This window comes from Orbicella franksi, chromosome 3, assembly GCF_964199315.1.
Source record: "Orbicella franksi chromosome 3, jaOrbFran1.1, whole genome shotgun sequence".
Lineage (NCBI taxonomy): Eukaryota > Metazoa > Cnidaria > Anthozoa > Scleractinia > Merulinidae > Orbicella > Orbicella franksi.
In genome coordinates, this window is record NC_138147.1 from 26,209,050 (window position 1) to 26,226,153 (window position 17,104).

Here is a 17,104-nt window from a genome sequence, read left to right on the forward strand (position 1 = left end):
AACCGAGATACTACGCACGCTCTGATTGGTGAATAGAGCTGCTAAACAGAGCTCTTAGAGAAAGGGGCCATGACTTCATACTCCCTAAAGTAAAAACGGAACGATTCAAACGGGCTTTTGTAAATAGATGTCTTTTTAAATTTATTTCTTAAAATTTTTCTTGTAAGACATATGATAGGTTTTTTTTTCTAGTTTAGCTTAGTTTGTTATTGATTGTAAAGCCACACGTATGTTGTGACTGATTTCTTAATAAAGACTTCTAACTAACTAACTAACTAACTAACCTATGTTCTATTGTACCGGTAAACGACGGCTCCCGATCTATGGCAGCTCTACGCGGGAACTAGATAACTCGGAACTCTAGCGATAACAAATGTAATAACAGTTTTGCTCTTTACTGGCAGAGATATCAATAACACAAATATCTTTCCATTCAACATATACATGGAAATTTGCCAGGGAAAACAGGACCAGAAGTTGGTCGTAATATAAAGCTTCATCTTTTTTTTCCACGGCGAAATGTTACGCCGACTCCGGTTGCGCTTGAAATTTAAATTAAGGAGGTTTTAAACTCTTTTTTCGGTGCTTTCCACGGTCTGTGGAGAACGATGTCAGATGGGCTTGACTGATCAATTTGGGTTGTCAATAAAGCAGGGAAAAGATTTTCTTTCTAACAGATATTTTGAGTTTAAACTCAATGCACGCATACATAACATGATAAGTGAACTTGGTTTCCACAAGTTTAGCTTTCAAGCAATAATTTTCGTTTAGCAAAATACAGAGAAACACAGACTTCATAGCCTTCAGCATAAGTAAATAAATTCTGAATAAATTTCGGAAGCAGCGTTTCTGTAACTAACCTTTATTCCATTCGCAAAACTTTCGAAAGTTATCGTTGAATCACTTCGCCGAGCACATGAAGTTTGGATTGCTTGCACACTTTTCGTGTAGCTTTTTAGCTTAGTGATGATCGATTCTGCCCGCGAATCCCTGCATTTCCCCGTTCAAATACTTTTGAGTTAAGTAGTATACCTTTTGCCTTTCACCGATAACCTCTTCCTTTCCTTTCTTAAAACTTTCTTAACGTGAAATGCTTTTGTTGCTCTGCGGATTTCGTGTCCGGCGCGGAGTCTGTGGTGTCATTCTTTCAGTCGCTGCGATTGGTTTGTCGCGTCATCTTATGAATCTGATGAGAATAATCAGCCTTGATCACGAAAGTACAATAAATGTTCCTCTCATTGACAGACTTTTATCATAGTTATTTCATAAAAGCGATAGACCGCTCTTTCTATGGGTCTACCGGCGCAATAAACCACTTGGGATGTTGAGAGAACACTCGAAACGAGCCGTTAGGCGAGTGATTTACAAGCTTTTCTCGTGCTCTCCCAACATCCCGCGTGGTTTATTGCGCCAGTAAATCCATAGAAAGAGTGGTCTTTTGCTTAAGTGGTAGCCTCTGATAAATTATTTAACTTCACAGGTTTCAGTTTTGCTCGATCGCTGGACTCGCTCGATCGTGAATTGAAGAAAATTGAAGAAACAGCCGCTCAATGGAACGACTGCATCGTGCACAAGTATAAACTTACATATCTGACATTTTCCTTTAAGCGTCAGTCTTCTGTTCATTTAAGCTTATTTTACCAAATAACGTTTTTTTTGTCATTTTTAAAAGCTACTCAAGTGTTCAAGTCGCGCAACTCATCAATTTAAAAGGAGATGGAAAGGAAATCGAAACCCACAAACCCGCTATTGAATAAGAGCATCTCCAACAGCTTAAAGCCATGGGTGTTTGTTCGCTTTCTTCACTACTCTCGCTTCTTCTTCGCATATTCTTCATTTCTTTCCCCAAAGAGACCGTGAAGGACAGAGAGCTCAGCCACCAAAAGTTTCAACTATGTACAGTTTGTTTTGAATTCTTTGGAAAACTGATCCAAATTTAAGCTTAACTAACTTTTGAGAAACGCTTTTGCAACCGAATGCAATTTTCGTTTGTTGTCCGTGGCTTGATATGTAGGTTAACCGAGCAATTTAAAGTTGTTTGTTTGTCAGGCGAGATCGAGAAAAGGTAAACTAACTCACCGCAATCCAAGAAAAATTTTGATCTGTCGCTTCGTCAGATTTGTGAATGAACATTTTCGCGCGGTTGATGGTGCTTTTGACTTCATGTAAGCAGGGTGAGATTCAATAAATACTTCCATCCGGTAGGAAGGATGTTAGAAGTCTCAATGTTATAAAACAAATGGTAAGAGTGTAGCGTGCAACTATCGAGTTATGGATGCATTTGGGAGGCTTGCTAAGCACTCAAGAAGCTAAAGTCGCACTCGGCTATCGCCTCGTGCGACTCTAACGCTGCTTTCGTGCTTAGCAACCTCCCGCGTGCATCCACTTAACAAATAGATTCCATTCCGTGCGTCTGTTCAGTAATAGATCACAGATGAAGTCAAGATGTGTTAAGATCAAAAAAGTGGCACACGAAGCGATAGCCGAGTGTGGCTAATGCAGATAAAGCTTTTTTTTTTTATTTCAAAATCTTTCAACATATATACCTCGAAAGCCGGCCTTTGCCCACTTTGTCGAACACGCAAAAAGCTATTTGATACAGTCTATTGTCTATACAGAATGAAGCAGTCTCATTGGTTGCTATGCGTAGCAAAGAATTGTGATTGGTCCAGGAAGATCACGCCACTGTCAAACTTGACTCCGAGCGTCGCTTCTCGTGGAAAGAAAACTTACAGCGAAAGCAGAATTGACCTGTGAAATCTACAAATCTTAAAGAAAACGCTGGAAAAGTCAAGTCAGTTTTTGTCATCAGAGCAGCCCTGTGAGCCGAAAAGCTTGGACGTTACCTTGAATATTGCAGGAGTTCAAAGAATACGCTCGCAAAACTTGCGGTTGCGGTCAATCTGGAGGCCATTTGATTCGGGTTTTGAATTAAGGAGCGTTAGTGACGGTGGAAATATGTGTCCTCTGTGATTGGGGATTCTCAAATCAGTTTGAAATAGTGTCGGAGATACCTTTTAGCTGCGATACAATTGGCTGTGAGCTGTAGTGAGCTATACTTTGCTCGCTGCTGTGCCCTAAAACGGACTGGAACATTCGCATCGGAAAGCAAGGTTATGTGTTTATTTTAACTGATTTTAAAAAGTAATGTTTTGATGTGTCATTCCTGACACAATCAGTGTTTCAACAATTATTTTGAGACTGAGAAAAGTTGAATTTTTTAAATAGATCAATCTGATAAACATTTTTTTTATTGGGTTTGTTAAATTTGAGATAAGCGGCAATGGTTCTTGGCTTACCGAGACCAATTTTTTACTTGGTTTAGTCTCACTCTACTGCCGACTGAGAGTGCTCGAGTATTTTAGCCATTTTCTAAAAAAGAAACGGCTTTATCTTTCTTCTTCCTGCTCCTCGTTCCTGTTCAATGCCTCGACAAAAATCTTTTGTACCTTGTCTTTTGCCTAGTCTCGTAAAATAGTATCAAAACTTTCCGCCATTTTAAAACACAGAGGGAAAAACTTGGTAACGATGACGTTGATCGTGCGTCTGTCCTCTAATAGATCATAGGCGAGAACCAATCAAAATGGAAGAATAACTTGGGTTATTGTATAAAACTCGATAGTTGCACGCTGCACGCTGTCTATTTCTTAAATAAAAGTAGACTGAAGCTACAAAAAGAGTGTTATAATGAGTTACGCACGCAGGTTGTGATGTGAAATTCAAAGCGCTTTGCACCACAGACGTTAGTTTTGTGGTCGTGTGTTGGATAAGAATGAATTCGAACAAACTACAAATTGTTCCTCGTTTTTCACGTCACTGATTAACAAAGCTATGGCTATGGCTATTTCTATGCGACCGCGCAAAACCTCCATACTGTGTAGTGTTTGTCTTTGTTTTTTGTTGCTGGTGTTTTCGTTTTGTTTATATATTTCAAAAACATATAAATGCTCACATAACTTGCAATTCAGTACACAACTTTCTACATTTTCTACTATCTCTGCAATGAATACTCTGTTTTCATTACAATGACTTTCATTACTTCCACTAAAATTCTTACTCTACTAACAATACGAAAAAATAATGACCCTTTGGTTCTTTTCTTTTGTTCTGTCTTGTTTTGTTCTGTTTTACTGAAGAATTGGTTCATGCTTAGCGTGCGTATATTTAACAAATAGATTCCCTGTTGCCGTGCGTTTCTTCAGTAATAGATCACAGATGACGTACACGTCAAATGTGGCAAGAACTAATAAGTGGCTCAAGAGGCGATAGCCGAGTATGTCATTGATGTTCTTACCACATTTTGACGTCTTCTGTGATCTATTACTAAACAGACGCACGGCAACATGGAATTAATTTGTTTTATATAATAAAGAAACAACAGAAAAAGCGTTTTTTTATTATTTTAAAATCTTTCAACATAACTCGAAAGCCGGCCTTGGCCCACTTTGTCGAACACGAAATAAAGCCATTTGACGTAATCTATTGGCTACACAAAATAAATAAATCTCATTGGTTGCTATGCGTAGCAAAGAATTGTGATTGCTCCAGGAAAATCACACCACTGTCAAACTTGAGTCGAAAATCGCTTCAAGTGGATTAAAAACTTACGGCGAAAGCAGAATTGATCTGCGAAATCTACAAATCTTAAATAAAATGTTGAAAATTCAAGTCAGTTTTTGTCATCAGAGTAGCCCTGTGAGCCGAGAAGCTTGAATGGTTTTTTGAATATTGCAGGAGTTGAAAGAATACGCTCGCAAAACTTGTGGTTGCGGTCAACACTGGAGGCCATTCGATTCGAGGTTTGGATGAAAGGAGCGTTAGCGACGGTGGAAATTTGTGTCCTCTGTGGTTGGTGATTCTCAAATGAGTTTGATATAGTGTTGGAGATACCTTTTAGCTGCGATGCAGTTGGCCGTGAGCTGTAGTGAGCTCTACTTTGCTCGCTGCTGTGCCCTGAAATGGACTGGAACATTCGCGTCGGTAAACAAGGTTAAACTTAAGCTTACGCGTTTTTTTTAACTGATGATGTTTTGATGCAGTAATTCCTGGAATCAATCGCGTCAACAATCATTTTGAGACAGAGAAAAGTTGAATTTTTCTAAAAATAAATTAACGAGATAAACATTTTGCTTAATGGTTTTGTTAAATTCGAGACAAAGCAAATGTTTCTTACCTTAAAATAATTCTAAGCCAATTTTGTGTTTGGTTTAGTCTCGCTCGACTGTCGACTGAGACTGCTCTAGTATTTTTTCTCTTAGCCAATTTGTAACAAAAAAGCGGCTTTTTCTTTCTTCTCCCACACTCTCGTACCTGTTCAATGCTTCGACAAGACTCTTTTGTACTTTATCTTTCCCCCTTCATGTAAAATAGTATCTTAAATTCTTAAAGCCTTCAGCCACTTTAAACACAGAGGGAAAAACTTTGAAATGATGACGTCAATCGTACGTCTGTCCTCTAATAGAGAATAGGCGAAAAACAACCAAAATGCGAGAAGAACTTGCGTTATTATATAACAAGCTATGGATGCACAAGGGAAGTTTGTACAACGCGAAAAAAGCATAAGAGTTGTTTGACGCGCAACCGAGGGTAACTCTGGATTCTTGAGTGCTCTCCAAACTTCCCAAGTGCATCCATAAGACGATAAACACACAGCTGAAAACATGAACCAGTTCTTTTATAACATAGCGACAACAACTTGAGCGCTGAAACATGTTTTATTTGTGATTGACTACAAAGTTCTCCCAACGCACGGCGAAGGAAAACAAAGGATCCCGTTGACTGGTTAAAACATGCCACAATCACTTAAGCTAAGGTCGAATGAAACTCTTCATCTAGAATAAAATTGTCACCGAAAAATTCACTTCTCTTAATTACATGTATTGAAAATGTAAAGGATAAGTAAGCAAGTTAAAAATACTCGATGAAAATATTGACAAACAAAGTCAAAGTACTCAATTTTTAGTAAGCAAGGTCAAAGTCAAGGTTTTGGATTAAAACTCGACGGAAATTGCGCAACTAAAATAAAACTGCAAACATCATGTCATATACCCACGGCCGTGAGTATATAGAGACTTCTACCGTAAGGGCTCAAAAGAAATTAGATACGAGCAGCGCGCGCGCTATTTTACATTTTTTTTTTCCTTCTGTCTCTTTTACTTTGCTTTCTTTTTCTTCTTTCCTTTTGTTTGCCTTGGTGAAAGTGGGTTAGGTTCAGGCTCGTACCTGTATTCAAAGTCTCTATCCCGCAGAGTTTTAAGAAATAACTTCTTCAAAAGCCATCAACCTTTGATTGTGATCATTAAACTTCAGTTCATTTCTAATGAATCAGGCGATGTAAAAAACAAACTCAAAAACAAACAAACAACAACAGCAACAAACAAACAAAGTACTTACAGTGCTGTACCTGGGGTAACAGAAAACCCTCTGTTTCTTGAAGACATCAGTTTGGCCATAGAATTTTCGAAGCACTTCTAAATACGTTCCGCAAATACGCGTTTGATACTCATTACTTCTCATAAAAAACGTGACTCCTGATTATTATTATCAGAATGCGCAGGAAGTTATTAGATGTTACAGCAATGCAAGAATAAGGCAGAAAAGGGGCGAGTGAATCATGAATTATAGGATTCTGCAGGCTGGTTAAACATGTTATAACTAATTATTTTCCCCAGTAGAGATACCAGTTGTCATCTCAGTTGAGGCCGATGTCAACTGAAAGACGAACAACTAACTTGACATTACACATAACGAATTTCCCTTTGAAAAAACACAGGAATGAAATATGATGAAATAAATGATAATGATAATGATAATGACAATGACAATGACAATGACAATGACAATGACAATGACAATGACAATGACAATGACAATGACAATGACAATGACAATGACAATGACAATGACAATGACAATGACAATGATAATGATAATGATAATAATAATACAAATAAAACAAAAAACGCGCGGTATGACGAAGTCTGAGGGTCCGCCACTCCTATGAATCTTGCGGAGGAGTGGTGTATGAGTTTGAGGGAGACTGGGAGGTAGCGATGGTGTTAGGATTATGACAAACTAACAACTTTGTAGAAGATCCTGCCAACTAACTGATTATCCAACCAAAGAGCAAACCCCATAACCAGTCCGCTATAAGCTCGCAAATTTTATTTTATTAGCCTTCTGGTAAAAGTACTCATTATATACCGTTAACAGCAGATTGTACACGACACAAAACTATTATAAGTGGTCACTCCTACGTTGTGCTCTCTCGTTAAGATATTTTGTCTAAAGATTATCATAGTTTGTTAGTTTTGACTAACGACAACTTGCACCAATCCGTTTAACTGGAGAATCCTCACCTACAGGTAAGGCAAAGACTGTTTCGTTTGCTACAAAAAAAAAGTAAAATAAAATAAAATAAATAAATAAATAATGATAAAACGGCAACTCGACAATTGTTGCCCAACGGAATACAGACCGTTAATATGCAATAATATGAGGTATCTGAGCACATCGTAACGTAAGTTTAAAGCTCTGTGTATTGTTTCAGGAGGTTCTCAGCAGTGCCATTAACCTTTTAACTGAGAAAAACACGCCTAATTTACCTTACTTTACAATTAATAGCATTTGTGATCAAATCCGAAAGTAACAATTACCTTTAACCCGGTAGTGAAAAAAGTATTTCATTTGACTACTTTAACACAAATATGTCAATCCTCAAACAAGGCCATGCCTCATACGTTACAGGATAAAATCTAACGAATCTTGCTTTGACAACAGGACTAAGTGAATGCTTCACAATACTGCTTCTATCTGTGTTGCCTGGGAACACCTACAAATGAAAAAGAAATTGCAGAACAGTATGCATTATGCACCTATGACTAAAATCAACAGAGAAAATTTACTTTTACTGGTGTAATAGCACATAAATAAAGGTTGCGAAATATGCTAGTTATATTTGCACTTGTATCATACAGAGTTTAATAAAATAATTAATTATAAATAGCCTTTTATGGTCCATCATCATTATTATTGTTGTTGTTATTATTATTATTAGTGTTACTGTTATTAATTTATTATTATTATTACCATTTTCTTGTCCATTCCAATATAATCATTAATAATCATTATAATAACACCTTCAATGTCCTCTTTGTCTTTAAACTGCAGAAAACTTATTAGTAAACTTAATTGTAGCACAAAAAACCCTGAAGGGCACTTTGTCCGTCCTGATATGCGAATTCTCCACTGCTCTTGCTGCCAATCATTTTCAGTGGAAAGCCATGAACCTTTGTTTTTTTACACCCAACTTGTTACACGAATTGCTAGATTCCCATGCGTTTTTCTTTTATACATAGCGAGACATGCAGTCTTTATATACGAGGACTACAGTGCTTGCATGGCTTAACCACGAAGCAATTGTACTGTTTACTCAGACAAATTAATGCTTTCTCTAAAGACCTCAACTCCAAGACAAGAGTATAATTTGTTAGCCACCTTTTCCACATTGTTTTCCTTGTAGCTGTTCCATGTTCCTCCATCTGTAGAAAAATGCACTTTGTAGCTGGTGATCCAATCAGAGGTTCTTCCATGTTCTTGTGTTGCCACTGCACAAACAGAGTGCACTGTAATCATATCAACTTGAAGATAGTCTGTTCTGTTATTTTTTGTCTTTGTACACCACGCTCCATCTTCCCTGATCTCATTCAGCCGGCCATAGTATGGATAATATCTACTACTATAGTATGTGCTTGCCGTCATTCTAGCATCTGGTATTTTGATCCTGTGCTCTACACCAACAGGTCCACATACTGAACCACAAACAAACAAACAAACAAACAAACAAAAAAGCAATAAAAAAGACAATCGTGTTACTGCGTTACGAACCTTTCAGTCAAATGCAGTCTGGGGCATTAACTTAGCAAAATATTAATCATATATGTACTGTCTGGCATATAAATCTTATTACTGATATAACATTTTCTAGTCCCTGTCCATAAATATGGAAAATAACTCGGCAAGGGTCGAAAATTCGATTTCGCTTATATTTTTATGGTAGATAATCTAGGGCATGACAAAAACTACTGGGTGTTTTTTTTTTTTTTGGCAAAATATCCTTTTATTTCAAAGAAATATGCAAAGTACCAAATTCCGTTTAAATCGTCATGTGACGCACCATTTTATTATTCAAGTTTGAGAGCCTCGCATGCAAAACCACATTATTCTTCCTTCTTTAAAACACTCAATTATTTTGTGCAATGTTTAAATCTGTACTGGGTTGATTTTAGGGAATATTGCGTCGTCTTTTTGGGTGCAAAATAATTAAATTTCGAAGACATGTATTTCAGCACAGGCCACCCAAGCTCTCAATGTTATCCTTTTTTTTTTTTACACTTTTATGCGAACGTTCAGTCTAACGTGACATATGGTATGTACTATTACATGACGACCGAATTTGACTACGCGAAACGTGACTCTGGCCTTGCAGCATGTGGAGGTGTTGTGTTACAACGGTTTGAATTTATAAATGTAATAAACGACGGACGAAGGCTAAAACTACGAAGGCACTTTATTAAAACTAGATACGAAAACGGATAATCGTGGCTTTTTCTACTCCTGGGCTACCGCGCCTAGCTTGGTAACCATCACTTGGCACTAGGTACCAGTCCTACATAAAGGTTTGTATGAGAATGCAACGGCTTTGCTTGAAAAGTCAATTATTCTTATATTTTGTGAATAAAATCTACTCACCCTGTTGCTGTGTTGTATTCTTTGTTGTTTGCCAGCTGCTCTGGCCGTTCTAACGCGATTTCGGCGAGTTATCGTTCTGTTGGTTTCCACTACTAAAAAAGAAAGACAAGGCCGGACACTGATTTCCGTAGTGCCCGCCGCTGGAAGCGAATCAATGCGCTGAAAATAGCCCTGCCGGCTCAATTCCTTCGTAGAATCGAAGAAGAGATGTCGAAGTTCCATGTCAGTTCACTCGCTACGCGATTGCGTCCACAACGCCTTCGCAACGCTACATTTATTTCAAGATTGCTACGCTCGCAAATTCGAAAACAGCCGCTTCACAAAAGTTAGGACACTTTTGCGGTGTTGGGTAACTATAATTAGCCCGACCGGGGGTGGTCAGCAACGATTTGTCAACATTCAAACCAAAATGCTCCCCGGGTAACCGGGCACTCCCTTTATGAGTTTGACAAATAAAGCACAGTTATGGTTGCCGGTGATGCATTCATCAATGTCTAAATTAAAAATAAACTTTTCAAGCTTTGGCAATGGGAAACCTAAAAAGCTCTCATACGCAAAAAGTAAATGAAGAGTTTAGATCTATTTTACACAAAGGAGTCAACAGCAATAATATGCAAGTTATGCTCAAAACATTACTCAAGTGATATGAAAACTGACGGTCATTAACCTTCTAAAGTCATGTCGCAACAAAACAACACTGCCGTTCCATTCCCGGTTGGATCCAACCAGTACTTGCTGCTAACGGTTTCTTTGCCTTCGCTTGCCTTTATTTCCTGACACGAATGCGCTGGGAGCTCCGGAATGGAACCCAGAGGAGCTTTGATCAAGAAAAAACAAAATAATATAAAACTAACTCAGTATACTTTGAGTCCTACCGAAAGAAAATGATAGTAAACTTTGTTTCTGTCCAACGATGGTCTACAGGCTCACGAGGATCAAAGATCGTTGACTAAGAATAAACTCCTGAGAAAAGTCTACTAGGCCAGGAAAATTGAACTAAGGAATTTTATATTTTTACTTTTAACCTCCACTAATGAGTAGGAAAGCTATTATCAAGGATGTTAGAGCTTGACGTCTTCCAAGAAAAGTCGATAATTTGCGCCCAAGAAGAGAACATTGAACTTCCTTGATGACGTCCGCCTCTGAAAAGTGTCTATGCTAATAAGGCTTCTTAACAGTTTTGTACATACCCCGGTTGCTCAAGCGCCGTAAGTAAACACGTGCCGGATCTGAGCGGAAATGTTCAGGTCTTGCCTCCTTGGTTCGGTTATTCAGTTCGCACAAATTTTCCTCTACGACGTAGTTATAGCTTTGACAAGTGAGTTCTCTTTCACACCTGATATCACACTCGTGAAAGGCTCTGACGGAAAGCTTTTTAAAGACGAATCCTTGTAGAGCCATCCCACTTATGCTCCGTTCCTCTTTGCATTGTCCCCCAGCAGATACGCAGTCCATGGCCATAAAGTACCCGGCGAAGAGGAGGAAACATGGAACAGTCCACCGCATTCTCCCGGTCTCTCAATTTTTCACTGTAGGGGAGACTAGCAAAATATAACACTTTTAAACGCACTGCGATTTTAAAAATGACAAAATAATGCATGTCGTAAAAAAAAAAAAGGAATTTTGGTCGATAGCTTGACGTGTCGTATGCTTTAAGGTGGCCGAACATAGTTTTCGCGCGCGCTTTTGCTGATGCAATTCGGCGTGCGCACAAGGATTTCAAAAAGCAGACATGCCGTCAATAGAGCGATCATTTTATTTACTCAACACCCGCAGTATCTGTGCTATTTTTCTCTATAATTGAACGCAGCGTATTGATGGCTTTAGTCTTTTAGTACAAAGATAGGTTAGAAAGGTAACGATGCAAAGAACCCAGCAATTCACAGCTTCTTCTTTCTTAGCGAAAGAGCCCAGTTAAATGCAACACATGCGTAGTAAGTGAAAAAATTGCGATTGAATGAAAATTGCACTCTCGGAAATACGCCTATTTCTCGAGAACCACTCATTAGAATTTCACGAAATTTGGCACGAAAATACTTTAGGAAATAAGTAACCGGAGTATTGACAATAATTGAACTTAAACAAAAGAAATTCTAGATTTTCCAGTGAAACTTCAACAAGGGATAATTAAATATCTCTCTGTTAAATTATTAGCAAAATGGTGTTCACTTATGAGAATCATTACAAGCTTGTTGCATGCAAATTATAAAGAAAATCTAATAGCTAGATTTTCTGCAAATAAACAAAACCGATTTTAAAGGTCTGTTTATATTTATTCATGTTGCCATGGCAACGGCACTTTCGTCAGCTTAAGCGTCATAATACCAAAGTTTGTGTTGTTAGCTAGCTTGCTGCCATTTTTGACGACCGAGGGATCAAGGGTTTTAGAGAAAAAGGTCAATGGAACACAAGTATGAAAAACTGTGTTCAGCCACCTTAACATACATCCCCAGAACTGACACTTGGATAGCATACAATTCAATTGAAATACTAAGGAAAACGACTGGAATCTAATTTTAAAAGAAATTTTAAGTGACAAACTGATAAGATACAGACCAATATCTTAATGTCTATTGAAAAAAGTAAAAAAAAAAAAACATTTGCCAGGCCAGTAAAGAGAAAGTTTCTCACTACCCGAATTCTCATTTAAACCTGCTTTTAATGCTCTGTTCAATAATATCTCCTTAATAAAAGTGTTAATTACAGTTAAGACATTCACGAAACTTTAGGCATTGCTTAATTTGTGATATTAGCCAAGAAATAAATTAACTTCAGTCTACGACTTCAAGCTACATGTACTACCTGGCTATTACTGTTAATTAGTATGAGTAGATCATTCCAAGCTATTTATCCGCATTAAGAGTGGACTATCGACCGACGAGTGGCTCAATACCAAATGAGAGAGAAGGGACTGCAATACAACAGTCATATTTCCTCTGAGCGAAACTTTAACATTTTGTGCAAGTATGGAAAAAACAAAAGTATCAAAGCCTTGAAAATAGAAAAGGAAAGAAAATTGGTCTCATTTAAACGAGAGCAATCTGCTTTCTGTAATTCACATGTTTCATCAGATTCGCACAATCTTAAGGGGATGTCAAAGAACTCTCAAATTGTAACCATGAATTAGCATTTTGACTAAAAATTATACTTAAAGCAAACCACTGTCAAGGAATCCTCACTAAACATGGGACGCGCCGTTGATTTTTCGAAGCTAACTTCATGTGGGGACTTGAATTACAAAGACTGTGTAGTAATACATGCAATTTCTTTACTTTGAAAGAGTTGCAAATGATAGAACTCGAGTAAGAGTCTGTAAAAACGTTTGTTACAAATTCGTTGTCAAGAGAGAAGACCACTTGGATCAAATCTGGTGTGACGAAGGACACTACCATGAAAGCAAGAAGGAAAAATTAACTGCTGGGAAATTGAGGGCCAATCTCCAAGAAGATTAAAAAAAAAAAAAAAAAATGTAAAACTACAGCAAAAGATAAACCAAGGGAGTAATTAGTAATGACCAGTCTTGCAACCATCGCCTGTTGATCAATTTCAGCTGTCAGTTTCTATTTCTATTTTGCCAACCGGAGCACTTTGTTTGTTTTCTGTCTGCCAGAAGCCTATCTCTTGGATCTCAATTTCCCCGTTACTGCAAATCAACATGCAAAATAGTATTTGCCCGCAAATTTCATTGGGTTAATTTTATTTAATAGAGCTACCTTTTGGAGTTTCAAGCTTGGTTCTAATTGGTCGGCGGTAAGTCCCCGTTGACAACCTCTTTGATGAGGTGTGACAAGCTCGAAAACTTTTACTTACTTTTTCTCGTCGTGCCCCACAGGACGATAAAGGACATTTAGAACAGCCCTCTTTAGCAGCCAAAAACTCGGATTTTGTTTTTTTTGCGGGATTTCCTTGCTTGAAGCAAATTTATAGGGTGCGTATGTTATGAGGATCAGAATTACTTTTAGTGTATCTGTCATGCAATTCCAGACTTTTCTAGAATTATTTTACAATGTGTAATATTCCAGAAATTTCTTTGATGTGACTCAACAGTTTTCACAAATAGTACACCTTGTAATGCTCTATAAATAACAACAGAACATTCTAGATACCCAGAGTAAAAGTATAAAAGCAGGCTTGTAAGTAATACAACACACTCTCTCCTTATATGCCCGAGGGCTCAACCTCGTGGCCGCTTGTGATTCAATTTATGTAATGCTATGGATACTATACTGTGAGGAAGCTATAATCAACTGCGATAACTTTGGTGAAGCTATGACTTTTGCCCTTGCTATACCCGGAGAGAAGAAAGAGAAGCAAGAGTTTGTGTACACAGAAGAATCCAGTGAGTGGAAAGAATGCAGTGAATCAAGAAACCCAACCTTGGTTGTCTACATTCGGTGGAAGTTGGAGTTCAAAGTTAATCAAGATGAATACCTTTAGGCCATGAAGGACAGTAAGCCTGCTTAATACGAACTGCTTAACTTAATCTTTAACCTAAGTAAAAGTAACAGTGTAAAACTAATAAATAGTAGTTAAAAGGGTAACTGCTGGTTGTCACACTTTTGTTGCGTGCCCTATATCGCACTCGGGAGTTCTTTTTACTTATGCCTTGTTCGCGGACATCTCTTGGTTATTCCACTACGTTAACACGTAGATTTGACGGATTTTTTACCAAATTTAACCAAAATGTTTCTTGTTTTAACATTGCAACACAGTGTCCGGAGCTTTTTATGATATTTCAAAAACTTCGTCTCTTAAGCCGTCTGAAGTGACATAAGAAATATTCGTCTTGCAACATAAATTTTCTCTTTAAAAAATAAATCTGGTGAGAAACCTGCAGGACCGAGGAAAACAAGAAAGACGGAAACTCCTTCAACAAAAGAAAGAAGGAGGAACTCACCGCTTACGACAGATTGAAGTTTCATGATTAAACCAGCCTTCAAAAAAGTGGAAAGTATAGTGCTCCGGTAATCCAGCAAAAGGTCACCCCAGTGAGTTTATGGCACTCACAAAGTTTTCTGTTTTTTCGGATCACCGGTTGATGACTTAAGTTGCTAGTTTTGTTTCCCTCACTTTTCTTACTATGCTGTCTGAAGCGCTCTGCTTCCTTCCTTTTTCCCGCACCGTATTCGTAGTCCGACATCTGCTTATTGACATGGTGCAGTTTGTTTGGTCGAAAGTGCCAAGACAAAGGAAGGTAATTTAGTTCAGCAAACACTGTCACTTTTGCGTTTGAGGCCTTGCGTGCGCTAACCAGTAGATGAAATCTTTAATATAATTATTTCCTTTGATGCTATTGTTTAAACGTTTTACAGTTTTTATTACTATTATTCTTTTCTCTTCTTTTCTCCTTTCTATGGTTTGTTGTAAAAAAGCAACAGGAGTAGCAAGATTCTGAAAGACACCGCTGAAGATTTACACTAACCTTAACATCAGTTTTGATCGATGAAGTGAACACTTATTTCAAATCGAAATATTGGAAACAATCATGAAAGAATAATTCTTTAGTTTTCTTATTCCAGAAATTAGAATTTGGAGTAAGGGTCACTAATAATATTACATATTTAAGTCTCAGAACTTATGGAGTGTAATCATAGGATAAGAATTTGAAGTGGGGTTGGTCTTATTTCTCCTCCTGCGCCGTCATGTTTACGATTTTTCGATTTAATTTCTTACACACGTACATTAAAAACAAATTCTTCATGCGTTTTTAATTTTTTTTTTTTTTTCCGTATTATATCATTATCACGGTTAGTAACGTAGTCAAACAATTGAGTGGATTATTCACCTTTATGTTTGGCTTTAATAGTTTTTCGTGGTACTAATTGAAAGTCGGCGTTATAACTTTAGTGATTTTATTAATGTTAGGGCTGTTTACACGTACGGAGAGGAAGGTTCTAGCACTCAGAAGATTCTGGAAGGAGTATAATCCTAGCACCATACGTTTTCTGTATTCAGTATACAATTGGCCTTAACACCAAAATCTCCGAAACGCTAGGCTCTTCCAAGCTGAAAGATAAGAAGATGCTAACATCATGTAAACTATCTTCCCTCGGAATACTAGATCCTAGAACTAGGGACAAAGCCAAACAATTATGATGGCATCCAAGCGGACTAGTGTTTAAGACCGACAATTTCATCTTCTTTTTTCTTTCTCCACATGGTAACCACCTCCACGGAATTTTTGCTTGTAAACCAAACGAAACGTTATCTCGTATCTTCCTACTGCTAGGTTCTCCCTCCCTTCATGTCACCAGCTCCTCACACGTACCTATCTGCTGTCTCACTTTCGGTTTTCTTCCCCACGATTTTTACAGCCCCGCAAAAAAAGGTATTATAGATTCCTGGAGGTGTGAAAAAATAGATAAGAATATTAAAATATATTCAGCATGTAAAAAAGACCTTTTTTAACCTTCCCTCTAGATTAAGCTGTTAGTTTTGGTAATACCTCGCCAGTTCCTCGTTGAAAGATAGCGGTTCTCTTCGATGTTGTGCATCCTTACATTGAAATTACTTCCAATTGTTCAGTCTTTAATAAGCATAAACAGCTTGCACCAGCTGTAATCAGCTATCTATATTGAAATTAAAACTACCGGTCTTTGTGTAAAGATTTATTCATCATGAACAGGAAGATAATATTTCGAGATGAGTAATCGTAGTCTGGTGTCCCCAATTAGTATACATTGTACGCTAGCGACTTCGACACGTTGATAAAGTTCTTATCTTATCTTACCTTATCTTATTTGCCAGCTGTCGTGTATTATCGACTTTTTGTTAAAAAAAATTAAACGAGAGCTTGCCGACTCTTCATGGAACTGGGGTGAAAATGTGCTAGAAACAAGAAAATTAACTCCAGTTGACGTCCGTGGTTCTAAAACGTCTGTACACATAAGGGCCTTCTCATGAATATAACTCCGACAAGTCAAAATACAAAAGACGTATTTTGACTGATTAATTCGCATAGAACGGCGACGTCAATAACTCGAACTTCATAACAAAATTTTTTACCAAATCAATGACATCCTTGAGTGATGGTAGAGATCTTACTCAGTTATGGTGAACAGACGATGCTGAATTTATTTTTCTTGATATATGTGAAGCAAACATTTATAAGCTGTTATATAATGATTGTCTGTTAATAAAGTATTCAGAATTCCGTATGAAGAAATTATGCGAACGATCTTATCGGCCTGCTTCAGATGGCTTTTTGCGCCAGCAGAGCGTTTTAGAACTGTCGAGACCTCCTAACGTTAGGTATATGTTTCAATTTCCATCTGTAATTGAAACAAAAATTTATAACAAAGTAAACATCGATTTGAAAAATGTGCATTTCATTTGCTCGATAGATGCTTTCAAG

The 17,104-nt window shown here is 37.6% G+C and overlaps 1 protein-coding gene across 1 annotated transcript; it reads right to left on the reverse strand.

Annotated features, from left to right (window-relative positions):
• Nucleotides 1–7,667: 7,667 nt before the first annotated feature.
• Nucleotides 7,668–11,605, reverse strand: LOC145482920 (uncharacterized). Its single transcript, XM_081461564.1, has 4 exons — nt 10,941–11,605; nt 10,418–10,567; nt 8,497–8,810; nt 7,668–7,831 (listed from the first exon to the last, which is right to left on the reverse strand). Exons 1-4 carry the CDS (start codon nt 11,254–11,256, stop codon nt 7,691–7,693), a joined length of 921 nt encoding a protein of 306 aa, XP_081317690.1. The 5' UTR covers nt 11,257–11,605; the 3' UTR covers nt 7,668–7,690.
• Between the last annotated feature and the right edge of the window lie 5,499 nt (nt 11,606–17,104).

Coding starts and splice junctions, on each gene's coding strand:
- LOC145482920 (XM_081461564.1), bottom strand. CDS start 11,256: ATGCGGTGGACTGTTCCATGTTTCCTCCTCTTCGCCGGGTACTTTATG. Junction 10,568..10,940: donor ACGGCGCTTGAGCAACCGGG/GTATGTACAAAA, acceptor TCTTGATCAAAG/CTCCTCTGGGTTCCATTCCG. Junction 8,811..10,417: donor TTGCGACATGACTTTAGAAG/GTTAATGACCGT, acceptor TTTGTGGTTCAG/TATGTGGACCTGTTGGTGTA.